The sequence below is a fragment of the Hyperoodon ampullatus genome (assembly GCF_949752795.1).
Source record: "Hyperoodon ampullatus genome assembly, chromosome: 1".
NCBI classification, from domain to species: Eukaryota; Metazoa; Chordata; class Mammalia; order Artiodactyla; family Ziphiidae; genus Hyperoodon; species Hyperoodon ampullatus.
The window spans coordinates 55,792,202-55,811,140 of NC_136914.1; the positions used below are offsets into that span (position 1 = coordinate 55,792,202).

The 18,939-nt window shown below is 37.2% G+C and overlaps 1 protein-coding gene across 1 annotated transcript in view; it reads right to left on the minus strand.

Moving 5' to 3' along the window:
- LOC307057492 (E3 ubiquitin-protein ligase RNF13-like) overlaps positions 1–18,939 on the minus strand; it is a gene marked incomplete at both ends in the record, with an annotated part of 169,555 nt that overhangs the window by 141,647 nt on the left and 8,969 nt on the right. Inside the window, 2 exon segments of the mRNA XM_079710687.1 lie at positions 206–258; positions 3,143–3,242. Of these exon segments, the coding sequence (XP_079566813.1) occupies positions 206–258; positions 3,143–3,242 (153 nt within the window).

The following is an 18,939-nucleotide window of genomic DNA, read 5'->3' on the forward strand; positions in this document are numbered from 1 at the left end:
TCTTATTTCAGTATCTAAACTCTTTCTGCTAGTTAACAATTTCTTAACATTGCATTTAGTGTTCTTAATTGTCCCTTTCCATCTCCCCGACTCTTACACTTTTGATCTTGTTGGCAAGATTTCATAGTAATATCTGGATGTAATATATTTTTCTTTGAGGGCTATGTATTCTCATCAGTTTTTCTTCTAAATTGTGTATAGATACCACATTTTGTTTGCGAAGAGGGCTGGATTATAAACCTCGGGAGTCAGTGACATCTAAAACATAATTTTTTAATTAAAAAGATTTAGGAAGATACCACAATAGGTGAGCACAAAGTAAGAGTAATTTTATGATACTGATTTTCATCAGGAGACCTCATTCCAAGAACCAAATCTGACTTGCATTGACACATTCTGCTTGCAGATCAGTGTTGCCCCTGCTGGATGAAAAGCCCACTTTAAGCCCCGAGTCCCTGAATGTAAGATTGCAGCCCTGTCTCTTAGAGTTTAAAGAGTTTTCAGGTAAGGACATTCGGCATTCCATAGAAATGAGAACTTTTAAATGCTTACAAATAAAATATACCTCAGATGACAATGTCACTTACATGAAGATTGGGAAGCACCTCTGCTTTGAGAGTTAATTTTACTCTGTTTGCTAGAAAAGATTGCCCAGGAAAATCAGAATCTTTGGAGAAATAGTTAAGTATCTAATCTCAATTAGAGTGTGCATTTTCACTCCCATGTTCATTGTAGCATTCTTCACAATGACCAAGATATGGAAACAACCTAAATGTCCTTTGATGGATAAATGGACATCTATCTATCTGTCTACCCCTATCTAGTTATCTATCGAGATATAAATATGTAATGGACTATCATTCAGCTCTATAAAACAAGGAAATCCTACCATTTGTGACAACATGGTTGAACCTGGAGGGTATTATGCTAAGTGAAATAAGCCAGACAGAGAAACACAAATACTGTATGATGTCACTCTTATGTGGGACTCTATTAGGAAAAAAAAAAGAAGAAGAAGCAAATTTCATAGAAATAGAGAATAGAATGGTGGGAAGGAGGGAGGGGGAATCTTTAGTTCTCAAAAAGTACAAGCTTTCAGTAATAAGAAGGATAAGTTCTGGGGATCTAATGTACAGCATGGTGACTATAGTTAATGATACAGTTTTATATACTTGAAAGATGCTGAGACTAGATCTTAAGCATTCTCACCACACAAAAAAATGTAAAAGTTAACTATGTGAGGTGGTGAATGTGTTCATTATCTTAGTTTTGGTAATTATTACACAACATACTTGTATATCAAATCAACACATTGTACACTTTAAATACATTAAATTATATTTGTCAATTTTTCCTCAATAAAGTTGGAAAAAAAGGGGAAAATAAAAGAAGAGAAGAAACAGACATATGCCGGTAAAACTGAAAACAAAAGAAAATAGCCCACACAGCTTATGTCAATTAATTTGAAGATCAATGTGAAATACATGTTTTGGGGTAAACGAATATTACTGCTATTGACCCAAGAACTCTAAAAAAAAAAAAAAATCAAGTTAATTGAAAAGTCAATTAAAGATCTCTCTGTAATATCCAAGGAACGTGTAGTTAATGTACTCTTTGTCTCTTAGTACAGAAAAAAATTGGAAAACTGCAAATTTATTTTATGACACTAAATTATGTTGATAATACAATGATTAATGTTAGCCCCCAGAAGAAGTGTACTGGGGGGCCCACAACTGGTGTATTACATTAAGAATATGCAGATTCTGATATGCTGAAGAAGGCGGCACAAGCCACGCACACGTGGTCAGAGGGTGGCTCCCTCAGCATCCAAGCTCCCCCTTTGGGGAAGTGAAACCCACAGGATCATTTTGATTCAAGTCACATTTTCAATACACTGACACAAAAGAAATAGTCACAAGATCCCAGAATCAAAGAGGCTCAATGAGCTGAGTCTTTCCTCCAAGGTCAGAAGTGAGCAGAAGATAAGGAACAGAACAGAAAGCAAAGATGGTTGGGGTGAGGGTTACTAACTTTTCCCAGGCTTAACTCTGAGTGGTTACTATTTTTAAAAGTGCCCAGGAAAAAGGAAAGCAAGAATTTATGATAGGCATCCTAAATTCAAGTTCTTATCTAAATGTCCAGACTCTGGGTATGAGCAGGGTTATCATATTGTAAAATGCCTAGGCGGCAACCCAGAAAAACAAAAGTTGTTTTCCTCCACAGCTGTTTTTCTCATCACAAAAAGTTTGTTCCAATTTCATTTACTAAATTGAATTAAAAAATCATAAATAAAATGTTAGCAAATAACATTCAACTGTTCTTTAATTCATACTTTGTCCTATTTTAGAAGGCATTATCCCCCCAAAAGTTACAAGGATGTTACAAATGAAGAATTATTTGTATAATTTACCACATTGTCAAATGTGGTTATTTGAATAGAGAGTGACTGTGGGAAAGTCTGGAGGTAGGAGGATGTAATTAGGTATTCATGAGTAGCACTGAATGACCCTGATCTTGGTGACTATCTATGAACAAGAAATATCTCTCAGTGTCATTTTATCAACAAACAGCCCTGTGGGTAGGAATAGGCTTTACCTTTGTTTCATCCATCTATCCCTGCTGAGAAACTATCCCAAAATTTAACAGGAAACTAACTTTCTCTTTCTCATGATTCTGCCATTTGTGCGTCGCTCAGCTGGGTAGTTTATCTGCTACATGGAGTGTGTTAGGGATAGAACTTCCAGGATGGCTGTATTAGTTCTCTAGGGCTGCCATAACAAAATCCCACAGAATAGGTAGTTTAAAGAACCTAAATTTATTTTCTCACCGTTCTGGAGACTGGATGTACAAGATCAAGATGTCAGCAGGTTAGGTTTCACCTGAGATCTCTCTCTTTGGCTTGCAGACAAGAGGCCTTATCAGTGTGTCCTCAGGTGGCTTTTTCTTTGTGCTTATGCATTTCTCATTCTTCCTCTTCTTATAAAAATCCAGGCCTATTGGATTATGATCCTACTCTTATGACCTCGTTTAACTTTAATTACCTCCTTTAAAGGCTATATTTCTAAATATAGTCACCCTGGAGGGTTAGATCTTCAACATGAATCCAGGGGTGGGGGTCCAAAACGGTGGCTTTATTACTCACCTGTTCTAATTCCTCAGTTGGGATGGTTGGAACATCTTGAGGCTGGTTGGATATTCTTCTCTCTCCAAAACGCTTCTCACTGTGGCTAGCTTGGCATTTCCTACAGCAGGGTGGTCTTAAGATAGTTAGACATCCTATATGGTGCTGGCTTTCAAGAAAATAGAAGCTTTGAGGTCTCTTTCTTGAAGGTTAGGCCAGAAACTGATAGAGCATTATTTCTGTCACATTGTATTAATCAAGGTAATTAACAATTCAGCCCAGATTCAGAGTGGGAGGAGTGGAGATATGGACTCTTCCTTCTTCATGGGTGCAAGGGCACACATACGTAAGGAAGAAAGGAATTACTTTTTTAAATTTTTATTTATTTTTGTCAAATAAATATTATATATATTTAAGTTATACAATGTGGTGTTTTGATATATGTATACATTGCAAAATGATAACAACAAGCAAATGAATTAACATAGCATTCTGTAGTTACCCCCCCCCTTTTGTTTTTGGTGTGGTATTAACATGAGATCTACTCTTTTAGCAAATTTCAAGTATATAATACAGTATTATTAACTATAATCACCATGCTGTACATTAGGTCTCCAGAACTTATTCATCTTACAACGGAAAGTTTGTGCTCTTTGATTAATATCTCCCCTTTTCCCCCACCCCCAGGAAGGAATCAATGAGTTCTTTCTTTGAGTGCTTTCTATCACACACCTAAAATGAATTAGTGTTCCCAATGTCAAGCCACCTACGAAGATTAATCCTGGATAGGGAATAAATTTCATGAAAGAGACATTATACAAACTCAGGAGAGAAGCTTCTTTTTTTTCTGGGCAATAGAATAAATGTCCATATTACAAGACCTCTGGAGGCCTGAAGCAGCTCTAGAGTTATTAGAAAGATTGGCTGAAATTGATTAAGAGACCCAAGGCTTGACCAGAAGTTTTACTTTACCCTTGTGCCATTATTTCCATTCATTGTCCATACCCTTCCATTAAACTCTGACTAAAGTTACAGCCTGGTGTTGGTTCTGCTCTCTGGAGAGAGGAAAAGGTCTATGTCCACAATTGAGATGAAATGATACAAAGGAAAAAGCAGTGCCCTTTGCCCAAAGACTAGGGAGGAAGTATTAGGGGTGATCAGTAACAGGAAATAGCCCAATCAAGGCATTGCAGTAAGGCAAATGTTATCTATAATACAGACAGTAACAAGGTTACATCAATTAACAGTTCCTAATCTCATGAGAAGCTGTAACCTAGGAAATAATGTTGGTGAATGCTTGTGCCACTGTGATTGGATGCAGAAAGACATCATACTAATCCCTGTTCCAATTTAAATCACTCATGTCTTCTAGTGTATCTTGTCCCATTCATGTATCTGGTTTCATTTAAATCACTCACGTCTTAAAGTGCATATAGGATAAAAAGTAAACATCATAGCATAATATAAAAGGTCCTCTGTGATCTTGAGTCCATGGATGGACATAATATTGATGAAAAATTCTTCATAAAATAGAGTATGTGTCTTTTCTGATTAAGATATTTTCCTTCAGATTATTAGTAGAATTCAATATCCAAAAAAATTAAAAAACAGTCTTACTACCTTATTTCTCACTGTTATTTCTGTTACACTTTACCTTCAGTCACATTATTTGCTATTCCCTGAAACTGTTTTGTTCTTCCATATTAGCATGCCTTCGTTTGTTGTCTTTCTTAATCCTGGACTCCCCTATCCTTTCTGTGTTCCCTCAGAAATCAAGTACTAAGATTCAGTGCAAGCCTAACTCTTCAATGAAACATTTCCCAATAATTCTTAGCTCCTGACAGTTCTCCCCTACTATATTGTGAACTCCTTGATTGTAAAGACCACACCTTATATACATCTCCAAGGAAAAATAACAGGAAACATTTTTAAATGATTAAAAGAATGATATAATATCACACTCAGATTTTTAAATGTAGAGTGCACTGGCTTTCAATCCCATGAAACTTCAATTTTGAAGAAACTTGACAAAACAACAAATTAATCTCCATATGTTCTTCTTGGAATGCATATGCATACTGAATCCCAGGGTAAAACCTCAGAATTACATAGGTTCTTAAAATAAATGTGAAAAGTAATTCTAATAATAATATTTTGTGGCATGTGTTTTGGTCAAATAAAAGAAACCATAGCAAATATGCTGCAAAAATGTTTTGGTTCAAAATGTCATTTTAGATCATCTTTTCCCAGGCAAAGATAAACGTGATTCTAACAGTATTTGGCCAGTAAATGTGTTTTCATTGATGTAGGTTGGCATTTTCCTTTTATAAACTAAAAATTAATAATTTGAGGGATTGAAAAGACATGTAAGATATGGTAACTGAGAAAAGAGACATGTATAACATCGTTTAAAAGAGTAGAACTTCCATAATATGTTTCTTCTTGGTATGCAGCTATAAAAGTGATTTTTTAATGTTCATAGTGTAACAAGATAGTTTTTTCCCTCTTGATGTTAAAGAAAAATAATAAAATATTAGATTCTTCTTTGGAGTGTTATTTCTGATACAAGAAATCAAGTAGACATCAATGCATTTCTCTATATAATTAGATTGCTTTACTGCAGTCATCAGAAATTAACTTTGCTTAACCATAATAGAAAATTTTTGGAAGAATATCAGGTCTTACAGAATTACATTATAGGCTAGATAATCAGGTCTAGAAAATGAACAGACTTCACCACCACTCTCTAGGTTATTGCCACTGAAAGCCTTTGACACTGATATGAATAATTTCTCAACTTTCCTATACCTTTGACTCAGTTCTGAAGAAGTCAAATCTCTAGTTGACCCTGCCTGATGGGGAGCAGGGACTGAAAACATCTTACCTCTTTCTCACTTGTTGTAGGAGGTGGGACCTAGGTAAGGAAGATTTCCCAAAACATAAAAAAATTGTTGAGAAATTGGTAGCCTTCACATGTATAACCATCTGGTATACATTTTTAATACATCAGGAGATAGATCATATTACACATTTTAGCTCTTTTCAAACACAATATTTGGCAGTCTCCATGTTAATCTAATATAAAAAGTAAAGGTTGTGAGAGGACTCATTCCTTTCTATTTGAAGTTAATTTTCATAATATACATCTATGTATCATGGGAATAAAAAGATAAAAATATGTTACTGTAGAGTATGGAATCTTCCCTTATATTAATCAGACTGTTTGTACAGGGTAAACTTGACAATTTTAGAGTTGACATAAAAAATAATCACCAGAAGTAAGATTTTTGTTTTAGTGCCCCCAAACTGAGTCATTTACAGACTAGGTGGGGGTTCCAGAGAAGATTATGTCATTTGTTTGATGAGAGATTAAAACCCTGCATACTGTGATCCTGTGCTGACGCTTATTTTTAATGCTGTAATAACAAAGTAAATGTCAGTGGTTATAATTCAGAAGATAAAGACATTTCTTATGGAACTGCTGAAGGCAAATCAAATCACCAGAATAGTGTCAAGTGGTGTCAACAGAATGGAGATTATTAAAGAACATGAAAATACTAACAAAGTATCCTCACTGAAGTTCCAGTAGCATGATAATTCTTGAAATGGTGAACAACCATCACAAATAATATGTATCACCACTGCTATTAAAAAGCCATTAGCCTAGATTGGGAAGAACTATTCAAACTTAGAAGTAATAGAAGAAATTACAAACAGAGGTATAGGCATATTAAAATATACAACACTTGAAACTGATATACATCAAAGTAAATATCACATCACAATTAAAGGCAAATAATATGGTACTTAAAATACTTTCAGTAAATATGACAAAGGATTAATATTCTTAATGTATCAAAAATGCTTTCAAATTGATAGCCTTTTAAGATCTCAATATATAGATGGGTAAAGATCATAATTAGAATCAAGAAAGAAGATGCTAAAATAGCTTGTACAAATATAAATATATGTACACATTCCTCGACATTTTTGTAATAAAATAAATACAATTAACAGCATCAGATTTCACTTGGAAAGCATCAATTTTTTAAATGATAATATGCATTGTTCAAAAAGTACAGTAATAAAAGGGCACTTTTATTCACTCTCATAGGACCCGAGGATATGGTAAGTTTTTTGAAAACAATATGGCTTTAGGTATCAAAGCAATAAATTCATAAACTTGAACTCAGTAATTTAAATTATATGGATTTAATTTGTCATGATATAAAAATATTGTTTATCTCTGTATTATCTCTTGTAATTAGAAAACAAAAACTAAATGCTTAACAAGAAATAAGTGAAACAAACTATATTCACATAAAATAGTTCAGCCATTAAAATAGTTATGAGACAGTTTTAGCTCCAGAGAAATAGTCACTTCCATCATTACAACAACAATTTAAAAATGCCTCTTTGACTCATCAGAGAACTGAGATTTCAGGGCACATTATTTTCATGAAATTTAGAGAGATAGGTGAATCCAGAAAGTCACAACAGAGATCTGATTACCTGGAACAAAAGTCATTGGAACCATAAAATGGTAGGAGCACTGAACAGTAATTTTGATTAATTGCTTTAGATTGAATATAGACTAACGTGAGAGGAAGAAACTCCTGGAGGCCACAGTCTTGGTGGAATGTGGGCAGCAAAATGTTCATGAGCTTTACCTCCAGGAACTCCACTCGATTCTCATGGTTGAATATCTAAGAAAGGACACCTTTTGATTCAATCAACTAGAAAGAAAGAAAAATCATTCTGGAATATTACCACTGCATTGTCTATAACAAAGACCTCTCCAGGATAAAGACTTTACCAGAGTCTTGTTCCAGAGTCATGGAGGAAGGGTGTTCATCTCACTGCAGCCCCTTCTATCCTTCCTATCTTACCAAAGTACAGGGCTGGAGTGGGAAACTCTACGAGAATAAACACTTGTAAAGGTCACAGGTCACATATATGAACACACTAAAAGACATTTTCCTAGAATGCTTCCAACTCCCACACCTTACCACCACACCAAGAGGGCTCCAGCGTAATAGTGGATTATCAGAGATAGTAGATAGCTAGTATCTCTGAGGAAGGATATATAAGGAAGGCCAAAGTCAATACAGGAGACAAAAGCAAAAACACTGCAGGAATTTGGGATCCCTAAGGGGTACAGCTACTGCAAAGATTAAACATGGCACAACTCTTAGCCAGATTTTTTAAAAAGCACAGTGGAAGAGACAAAGCAGATATTAGAGCCAGATCCAGGTATGACACAGATATTTTTACACACAGGAATTTTAAAAGACTATAATTAATATGGTAAGTGCTCTAATGGAAAAAATAGACAATATGCAGGAACAGATTGTAATGTTATTAGAAAGATGGACATTCTAAGAAAGAATCAAAAGAAAATGCTAGAAATAAAAACACCCTACTAGAAATGAAAGCAATCTTTGATAAGCTCATTGGTAGACTGGACATGACTTAAGAAACAATCAGTAAGCTTGAGATAAATCAACAGAAACTTCCCAGACATAAATGCAAAGAAAAAATAAAAATAAAAAGACTGACAAAACAGAACAGAATATCCAAGAACAATTTCAAAAAGTGCAAAAATGCATAACTGGAATACTAGAAAGAGAAGAGAGAAAAAATGAAAGAAGTACTTAAAGTAGTATTAACCAATGACTATGCAAAATTAATGGCAGACACCAAACCGCAGATCTAGGAAGCTCAGAAAACATTAAACAAGATAAATGCTAAAACATAAACATATGTTTATCTTATTTACATTGTAGAAAATTAAAGACAAAGAAAAAATCTTGAAAGAAGCAATAGGTTAAGAATAAGGATAGGAATTAAAGTGGATTTTTCATCAGAAATCATAATAGCAAGAAGAGTTGTATGAAATACTTAGGTGCTGAAAGATAAAGCCCTAACAGATGAGAATTCTATATCCAATAATATTACTCTTCAAGAGTGAAAGAGAAATACTTTCTCAGACAGAACAAAACTGAAGAAATTATTCACCAGAAGATCTGTCCTGCAAGGAATGTTAAAAGAACATGTTTGAGGAAAAGAAAAATGAAACTCAAATGTAGAAACTCACACTCAAAACTCCAATGAAGGTAAAATAAACTTTTTTACTTTTCTTGTTCTTAATTAGTCTAAAAGTTAACTGTTTAAAGTTATAATAGTAATATTTTATTCAGTGATTATAGCATATGATAAGTAAAAGGAATGATAGTAACATCAAAGGGAGAGAAGGGAGGAACTGAAACTTCATGTAAAATGGTATAGTGTTATTTCAAGGTGGACATATATGAGTTACAAATGTGCAATTGGAAATTCTAGGGCAATCACTAAAACATTTTTTAAAGTATAATTGCTATGCTAAGAGAGGAAGTAAAATGGAGTAAAATACTCAATAAAAATGCTCAATTAAAAGCAGAGAAAGGAGAAAAAGAGAAAACAAAGAACAAATGCAATGATTAAAAACCAGTTACCAACGTGATATATATTAATCCTGCTATATCGATAATCACTTTTTTATGATACCTGTATGGAATCAATTTATTCTGCAAGACTAAAACAAAATGTGTGTATATTTAAGGAGGTGGCATTCCATAACGATTTGGAACACAGTCTTAAAATCAGACAGAACTAAGCAGCTCTGTGTCCTTGTGGAAGTTTCCTAAACTATGTCTTCATTACTTCATCCTTCAAATGAGTTTATAATACTTCAAATTGATTTAAATCAGGTTATGCATATAAAGATCTTATCCCAAAGTCTGGTATGTGGTAAATGTTAAATACATAGTAAGTATTATTATCAAACTTTTTATATTCCTATGGGAAGAAAGTCTCACTCAAGGTAAATTTCACATCACTAATAGAAAATAAGGGCAGACACATTCTATATGGATGTTGCAGAGAGGAATTCATTTATAGGGTAAATTGTTGCTAAGTCTTCTCAGTTGAAATGTACAGTGATGTTATGACTTTGGTCCCCTAGTCAGTGTTTTCACTTGTGAACTTCAGGAGAAAATAGAAAAGGCATTATATCAATAATCATTTTAAATGTGAACAAGCTAAACACACCAAATAAAAGAAAGAAACTGCTAGAATGGATAAGTAAATAAGACGACCCAGGTATATGTTACAAACAATAATGGATAAATCAATATATGGATGGATATATATATATATATATATATATATATATATATATAGAGAGAGAGAGAGAGAGAGAGAGAGAGAGAGAGAGATGACAGATAAATTAAAACTTAAAGGATGGATATGTCACACTAATGCTATTCATAAAAAGTTAGAGTACTTATATTAATTTCAGACAAAGTACACCTCAGATCAAGTAAACTGATGACATATATAAAGAAAGGAAGTACATAATGATAAAGGAATCACTTATCCAAGGATATATAACATTCTTAACATATATGCTCTTAACAAGAAAGCATCAGAATATGAGGCACAAACTGCTGGAAATAAAAGGAGCACTAGGTAAATTCACTATTACAATTGAAGACTGCAACAGCCCTCTTTCAATAATTGATACATCAATTTTTTGGGGAGGAAGATGGCGGAAGAGTAAGACGCGGAGATCACCTTCCTCCCCACAGATACATCAGAAATTCATCTACACGTGGAACAACTCATACAGAACACCTACTGAACGCTGACAGAAGACCTCAGACCCCCCAAAAGGCAAGAAACTCCCCACATACCTGGGTAGGTCAAAAGAAAAAAAGAATAAACAGAGACAATAGGATATGGACGGGACCTGCACCAGTGGGAGGGAGCCGTGAAGGAGGGAAGGTTTCTACACACGACAAGCCCCTTCGCGGGCGGAGACTGCAGGTGGCGGAGGGGGAAAGCTTCGGAGTAGCGGAGGAGAGCACAGCAACAGGGGTGCGGAGGGAAAAGCGGAGAGATTCCGGCACAGAGGATCGGTGCCCTCAGGCACACACCAGCCCGAGAGGCTTGTCTGCTTGGCCGGGGCGGGCGGAGCTGGGAGCTGAGGCTCGGGTATCGGCTTTCAGTCGGAGCGCAGGGAGAGGACTGGGGCTGGCGGCAGGAAGAGAGCCTGAAGGGGTTAGTGCACCACGGCTAGCCCGGAGGGAGTCCGGGGAAAGCGTCTGGAGCTGCCAAAGAGGCAAGAGACTTTTTTCCCTTTTGTTTCCTGGTGCGCGAGGAGAGGGCATTAAGAGGGCTGCTTGGGGAAATGCCGGAGACACGCGCGAGCCGCGGGTAAGGCGCGGACCTCTGAGACGGGCGTGGGACGCTGGGGCTGCCGCCGCCGCCGCCGCCGCCGCCGCCGCCGCCGCCGCCGCCGCCGCCGCCGCCGCCGCCGCAGGGCCTGTGTGCGAGCGCGGGTCACTGTCCGCCCCGCCTTCCGGGGGGCCTGTGCACCCCGCCACTGCCGGGGTCCCGGGACCCGGGGACGGCTTTCCCGGAAAAGCGCACGGAGCGCCACGGGCTGCTGCAACGTCACGCCGGCCTCTGCCGCCGCAGGCCCGCCCCACACTGCGCGCCCCTCCCTCCCCTCTGCCTGAGTGAGCCAGAGCCCCCGCATCAGCGGCTCCTTTAAACCCGTCCTCTCTGAGCGAAGAACGGACGCCCTCCAGCGACCTACGCGCAGAGGCGGGGCCAGGTCCAAGGCTGAGACCCGGAAGCTGTGAGAGCAGAGACAGGGAAATCTCTCTGTGCAGGCCCGGAGGCAGCGGATTAAAGCTCCACGGCCCATTTGATGTGCCCTGCGTCTTTGGAGTGCATAAATGGACAGCGAATCATCCCAAATTGAGGAAGTGGACTTTGAGGACAAGATTTAAGACTTTCCCCCCTTTTCCTCTTTTTACAACGAATTATCCCAAATTAAGGAGGTGGACTTAGAGAGCAAGATTTCAGACTTCTCGCCCTTTTCCTCTTTTTACAACGAATTATCCCAAATGGAGGAGGTGGACTTGGAGAGCAAGATTTTTGATTTTTCCCCCTGCTCTCTTTTTGTGAATGTGTATGTGTAATCTTCTGTGTAAGATTCTCTCTGTATAGCTTTGCTTCCACCATATGTCCCAGGGTTCTATCGGTCCGTGTTTTTTTTTTCAACAATTACTTTTTAATTTTAATAACGCTACTATATTTCATACTTTATTCCATTTTACTTTACCTGCTCTTTCTTTTTTTCCTACCTTCCCTTCCTCCCTCCCTCCCTCCGCTCCTCCTTTCCTTCTTTCTTTTTCTTTCCTCCCTCCCTCCCACCCTTCTTCTTTCCACTTTCTTTTTCTTTCCTTCCTCCCTCCCTCCCTCCTGTCTTTCTTTCTTTCTTTCCTTCCTCCCTCCCTCCCTCCCTTCTTCTATTCACTCTTCCTTTTGCTTTCATTCCTCCCTCCCTCCCTCCTTTCTTTCCTTCTTTCTTTCCATCCTTCATCCCTCCATCCCTCCTTTCTTTCTTTCTTCCTTCCTTCCTTCCTTTCTTCCCTTCTTCCTTTCTTTCCCTCTCTCTTTCTTTCTTCTACTAATTCTTTCTTTCTACTTTTTCTCACTGTTATTCTGAGCCGGGTGGGTGAAAGGCTCTTGGTGCTGCAGCCAGGAGTCAGTGCTGTGCCTCTGAAGTGGGAGAGCCAACCTCAGGACACGGGTCCACAAGAGACCTCCCGGCTCCACATAATATCAAGCAGCAAAAATCTCCCAGGGATCTCCATCTCAACACCAGCACCCAGCTTCAGTCAACGACCAGCAAGCTAGAGTGCTGGTCACCCTATGCCAAGCAACTAGCAAGGCAGGAACACAACCCCACCCATTAGCAGAGAGGCTACCTAAAAACATAATAAGGCCACAAGCACCCCAAAACACACCACCAGACGTGGACCTGTCCACCAGAAAGACAAGATCGAGCCTCAACCACCAGAACACAGGCATTAGTCCCCCCCACCAGGAAGCCTACACAACCTACTGAAACAACCTTAGCCACGGGGGACAGATACCAAAAACAACGGGAACTACGAATCTGCAGCCTGCAAAAAGGAGACCCCAAACACAGTAACATAAGCAAAATGAGAAAGCAGAAAAACACACAGCAGGTGAAGGAGCAAGATAAAAACCTACCAGACCTAACAAATGAAGAGGTAATAGGCAGTCTACCTGAAAAAGAATTGAGAATAATGATAGTAAAGATGATCCAAAATCTTGGAAATAGAATAGACAAAATGCAAGAAACAGTTAACAAGGACCTAGAAGAACTAAAGATGAATCAAGCATCGATTAAAAACACAATACATGAAATGAAAAATACTCTAGATGGGATCAATAGCAGAATAACTGAGGCAGAAGAACGGATAAGTGAGGTGGAAGATAAAATAGTGGAAATAACTGATGCAGAGCAAAATAAAGAAAAAAGAATGAAAAGAATAGAGGACAGTCTCAGAGACCTCTGGGACAACATTAAACGCACCAACATTCGAATTATAGGGGTTCCAGAAGAAGAAGAGAAAAAGAAAGGGACTGAGAAAATATTTGAAGAGATTATAGTTGAAAACTTCCCTAATATGGGAAAGGAAATAGTTAATCAAGTCCAGGAGGCACAGAGAGTCCCATACAGAATAAATCCAAGGAGAAATACGCCAAGACACATATTAATCAAACTGTCAAAAATGAAACACAAAGAAATCATATTAAAAGCAGCAAGGGAAAAACAACAAATAACACACAAGGGAATCCCCATCAGGTTAACAGCTGATCTCTCAGCAGAAACTCTACAAGCCAGAAGGGAGTGGCAGGACGTAATTAAAGTGATGAAGGAGAAAAACCTGCAACCAAGATTAATCTACCCAGCAAGGATCTCATTCAGATTTGATGGAGAAATTAAAACCTTTACAGACAAGCAAAAGCTGAGAGAGTTCAGCACCACGAAACCAGCTTTACAACAAATGCTAAAGGAACTTCTCTAGGCAAGAAACACAACAGAAGGAATATAACTACAATAACAAACACAAAACAATTATAGAAAGGGGAATAGGAACATACACATCGATAATTACCTTAAATTTAAATGGACTAAATGCTCCCACCAAAAGACACAGATTGGCTGAATGGATACAAAAAAAAAAGACCCATATATATGCTGTCTACAAGAGACCCACTTCAGACCTAGAGACACATACAGATTGAAAGTAAGGGGATGGAAAAAGATATTCCATGCAAATGGAAATCAAAAGAAAGCTGGAGTAGCAAATCTTATATCAGACACAATAGACTTTAAAATAAAGACTACTAGAAGAGAAAAAGGACACTACATAATAATAAAGGGATCGAACCAAGAAGAAGATATAACAATTGTAAATACTTATGCACCCAACATAGGAGCACCTCAATACATAAGGCAAATACTAACAGCCATAAAAGGGGAAATCCACAGTAACACAATCATAGTAGGGGACTTTAACACCCCACTTTCACCAATGGACAGATCATGCAAGATGAAAATAAATAAGGAAACACAAGCTTTAAATGATACATTAAACAAGATGGACTTAGTTGATATTTATAGGACATTCCATCCAAAAACAACAGAATACACATTTTTCTCAAGTGCTCATGGAACATTCTCCAGGATAGATCATATCTTGGGTCACAAATCAAGCCTTGGCAAATTTAAGAAAATTGAAATTGTATCAAGTATCTTTTCCGACCACAATGCCATGAGACTAGACATCAATTACAGGAAAAGAGCTGTAAAAAATACAAACACATGGAGGCTAAACAATACACTACTCAATAACGAAGTGATCACTGAAGAAATCAAAGAGGAAATTAAAAAATACCTAGAAACAAATGACAATGGAGACACGACGACCCAAAACCTATGGGACGCAGCAAAAGCAGTTCTAAGGGGGAAGTTTATAGCAATACAACCCCACCTTAAGAAACAGGAAACATTTCGAGTAAACAACCTGACACTGCACCTAAAGCAATTAGAGAAAGAAGAACAAAAAACCCCCAAAGTTAGCAGAAGGAAAGAAATCATAAAAATCAGATCAGAAATAAATGAAAAAGAAATGAAGGAAACAATAGCAAAGATCAATAAAACTAAAAGCTGGTTCTTTGAGAAGATAAACAAAATTGATAAACCATTAGCCAGACTCATCAAGAAAAAAAGGGAGAAGACTCAAATCAATAGAATTAGAAATGAAAAAGGAGAAGTAACAACTGACACTGCAGAAATACAAAAGATCATGAGAGATTACTATAAGCAACTCTATGCCAATAAAATGGACAACCTGGAAGAAATGGACAAATTCTTAGAAATGCACAACCTACCAAGACTGACTCAGGAAGAAATAGAAAATATGAGTAGACTAATCACAAGCACTGAAATTGAAACTGTGATTAAAAATCCTCCATCAAACAAAAGCCCAGGACCAGATGGCTTCACAGGCGAATTCTATCAAACATTTGGAGAAGAGCTAACACCCATCCTTCTCAAACTCTTCCAAACAATATCAGAGGAAGGAACACTCCCAAACTCATTCTACGAGGCCACCATCACCTTGATACCAAAACCAGGCAAGGATGTCACAAAGAAAGAAAACTACAGGCCAATATCACTAACGAACATAGATTTAAAAATCCTCAACAAAATACTAGCAAACAGAATCCAACAGCACATTAAAAGGATCATACACCATGATCAAGTGGGGTTTATTCCAGGAATGCAAGGATTCTTCCATATACGCAAATCAATCAATGTGATACACCATATTAACAAGTTGAAGGAGAAAAACCATATGATCATCTCAATAGATGCAGAGAAAGCTTTCGACAAAATTCAACACCCATTTATGATAAAAACCCGGCAGAAAGTAGGCATAGAGTGAACTTTCCTCAACATAATAAAGGCCATATATGACAAACCCACAGCCAACATTGTCCTCAATGGTGAAAAACTGAAACCATTTCCACTAAGATCAGGAACAAGACAAGGTTGCCCACTCTCACCACTCTTATTCAACCTAGTTTTGGAAGTTTTAGCCACAGCAATCAGAGAAGAAAAGGAAATAAAAGGAATCCAAATTGGAAAAGAAGAAGTAAAGCTGTCACTGTTTGCAGATGACATGATACTATACGTAGAGAATCCTAAAGATGCTACCAAAAAACTACTAGAGCTAATCAATGAATTTGGTAAAGTAGCAGGATACAAAATTAATGCACAGAAATCTCTGGCATTCCTGTACACTAATGATGAAAAATCTGAAAATGAAATCAAGAAAACACTCCCATTTACCATTGCAACAAAAAGAATAAAATATCTAGGAATAAACCTACCTAAGGAGACAAAAGACCTGTATGCAGAAAATTATAAGACACTGATGAAAGAAATTAAAGAGGATACAAATAGATGGAGAGATATACCATGCTCCTGGATTGGAAGAATCAATATTGTGAAAATGACTCTACTACCCAAAGCAATCTACAGATTCAATGCAATCCCTATCAAACTACCACTGGCATTTTTCACAGAACTAGAACAAAAAATTTCAAAATTTGTTTGGAAAAACAAAAGACCCCGAATAGCCAAAGCAATCTTGAGAACGAAAAACGGAGCTGGAGGAATCAGGCTACCTGACTTCAGACTATACTACAAAGCTACAGTAATTAAGACAGTGTGGTACTGGCATAAAAACAGAAAGATCAGTGGATCAGGATAGAAAGCCCAGAGATAAACCCACACACATATGGCCAACTTATCTTTGATAAAGGAGTCAGGAATGTACAGTGGAGAAAGGACAGCCTCTTCAATAAGTGGTGCTGGGAAAACTGGACAGGGACATGTAAAAGTAAGAGATTAGATCATTCCCTAACACCATACACAAAAATAAGCTCAAAATGGATTAAAGACCTAAATGTAAGGCCAGGAACTATCAAACTCTTAGAGGAAAACATAGGTAGAACACTCTATGACATAAATCACAGCAAGATCCTTTTGGACCCACCTCCTAGAGAAATGGAAATAAAAACAAAGATAAACAAATGGGACCTAATGAAACTTCAAAGCTTTTGCACAGCAAAGGAAACCATAAACAAGACCAAAAGACAACCCTCAGAATGGGAGAAAATATTTGCAAATGAAGCAACTGACAAAGGATTAATCTCCAAAATTTATAAACAGCTCATGCAGCTCAATAGCAAAAAAACAAACAACCCAATCCAAAAATGGGCAGAAGACTTAAATAGGCATTTCTCCAAAGAAGATATACAGACTGCCAACAAACACATGAAAGAATGCTCAACATCATTAATCATTAGAGAAATGCAAATCAAAACTACAATGAGATATCATCTCACACCAGTCAGAATGGCCATCATCAAGAAATCTAGAAACAATAAATGCTGGAGAAGGTGTGGAGAAAAGGGAACACTCTTGCACTGCTGGTGGGAATGTGAATTGGTACAGCCACTATGGAGAACAGTATGGAGGTTCCTTAAAAAACTAAAAATAGAACTACCATATGACCCAGCAATCCCACTACTAGGCATATACCCTGAGAAAACCATAATTCAAAAAGAGACATGTACCAAAATGTTCATTGCAGCTCTATTCACAATAGCCCGGAACTGGAAACAACCTAAGTGTCCATCATCGGATGAATGGATAAAGAAGATGTGGCACATATATACAATGGAATATTACTCAGCCATAAAAAAGAACGAAACTGAGCTATTTGTAATGAGGTGGATAGACCTAGAGTCTGTCATACAGAGTGAAGTAAGTCAGAAAGAGAAAGACAAATACCGTATGCTAACACATATATGGAATTTAAAAAAAAAAATGTCATGAAGAACCTAGGGGTAAAACGGGAATAAAGACACAGACCTACTTGAGAATGGACTTGAGGATATGGGGAGGGGGAAGGGTAAGCTGTGACAAAGGGAAAGAGAGGCATGGACATATATACACTACCAAATGTAAGGTAGATAGATAGTGGGAAGCAGCCGCAGAGCACAGGGAGATCAGCTCGGTGCTTTGTGACCGCCTGGAGGGGTGGGATAGGGAGGGTGGGAGGGAGGGAGACGCAATAGGGAAGGGATGTGGGAACAGATGTGTATGTATGACTGATTCACTTTGTTATAAAGCAGAAACTAATAAAAAATAAAAAAATAAATTAAAAAAAATAATTGATACATCAAGCAGGCAGAAAATCAGTAAAGATAATAGTTGACCTTAACAGGACTATAAATCAACTAGATCTAACTGGAGTTTATAAAGTACTTAATTCAACATCAAAATACACATTCTTCTTAAGAAACATGAACATTCACGAAGATATACCACTCCTGGTCTATGAAACACAGCTTAAGAAATTTAAAAGATAGAAATCCTATAAAGCATGTTCTCAGACCATAATGGGCCTATATTCAAAACCAATAACAGAAAGATAGCTGTAAAATCACCAATTACTCGAAAATTAAATAGTATACTTCTAAATAATACATAAGGAAAAAAGAACTCTCAAAATAATAAAACAATATTTTTAACTAAATGAAAATGAAACTACATCTTAGCCAAATATGTGGAATGCAATAAAAACAGCACTAGAAAGGGAATTTATAGTGTTAAAGAAATATGTCAGAAAAGAAAAATGATCTAAAAACTATCTTAAACTTCCATCTTAGGAAGTCTTTTAGAACACCAGAGAAAAAAGAATTTGTCTAAATCAAGCCGAAGTAAATAAATAATAAAAGCAGAGCAAAAGTCAATGAAATTGAAAGCAGGAAATCAATAGAGGAAATCAATGAAATCAAAAGCTATTTCTTGG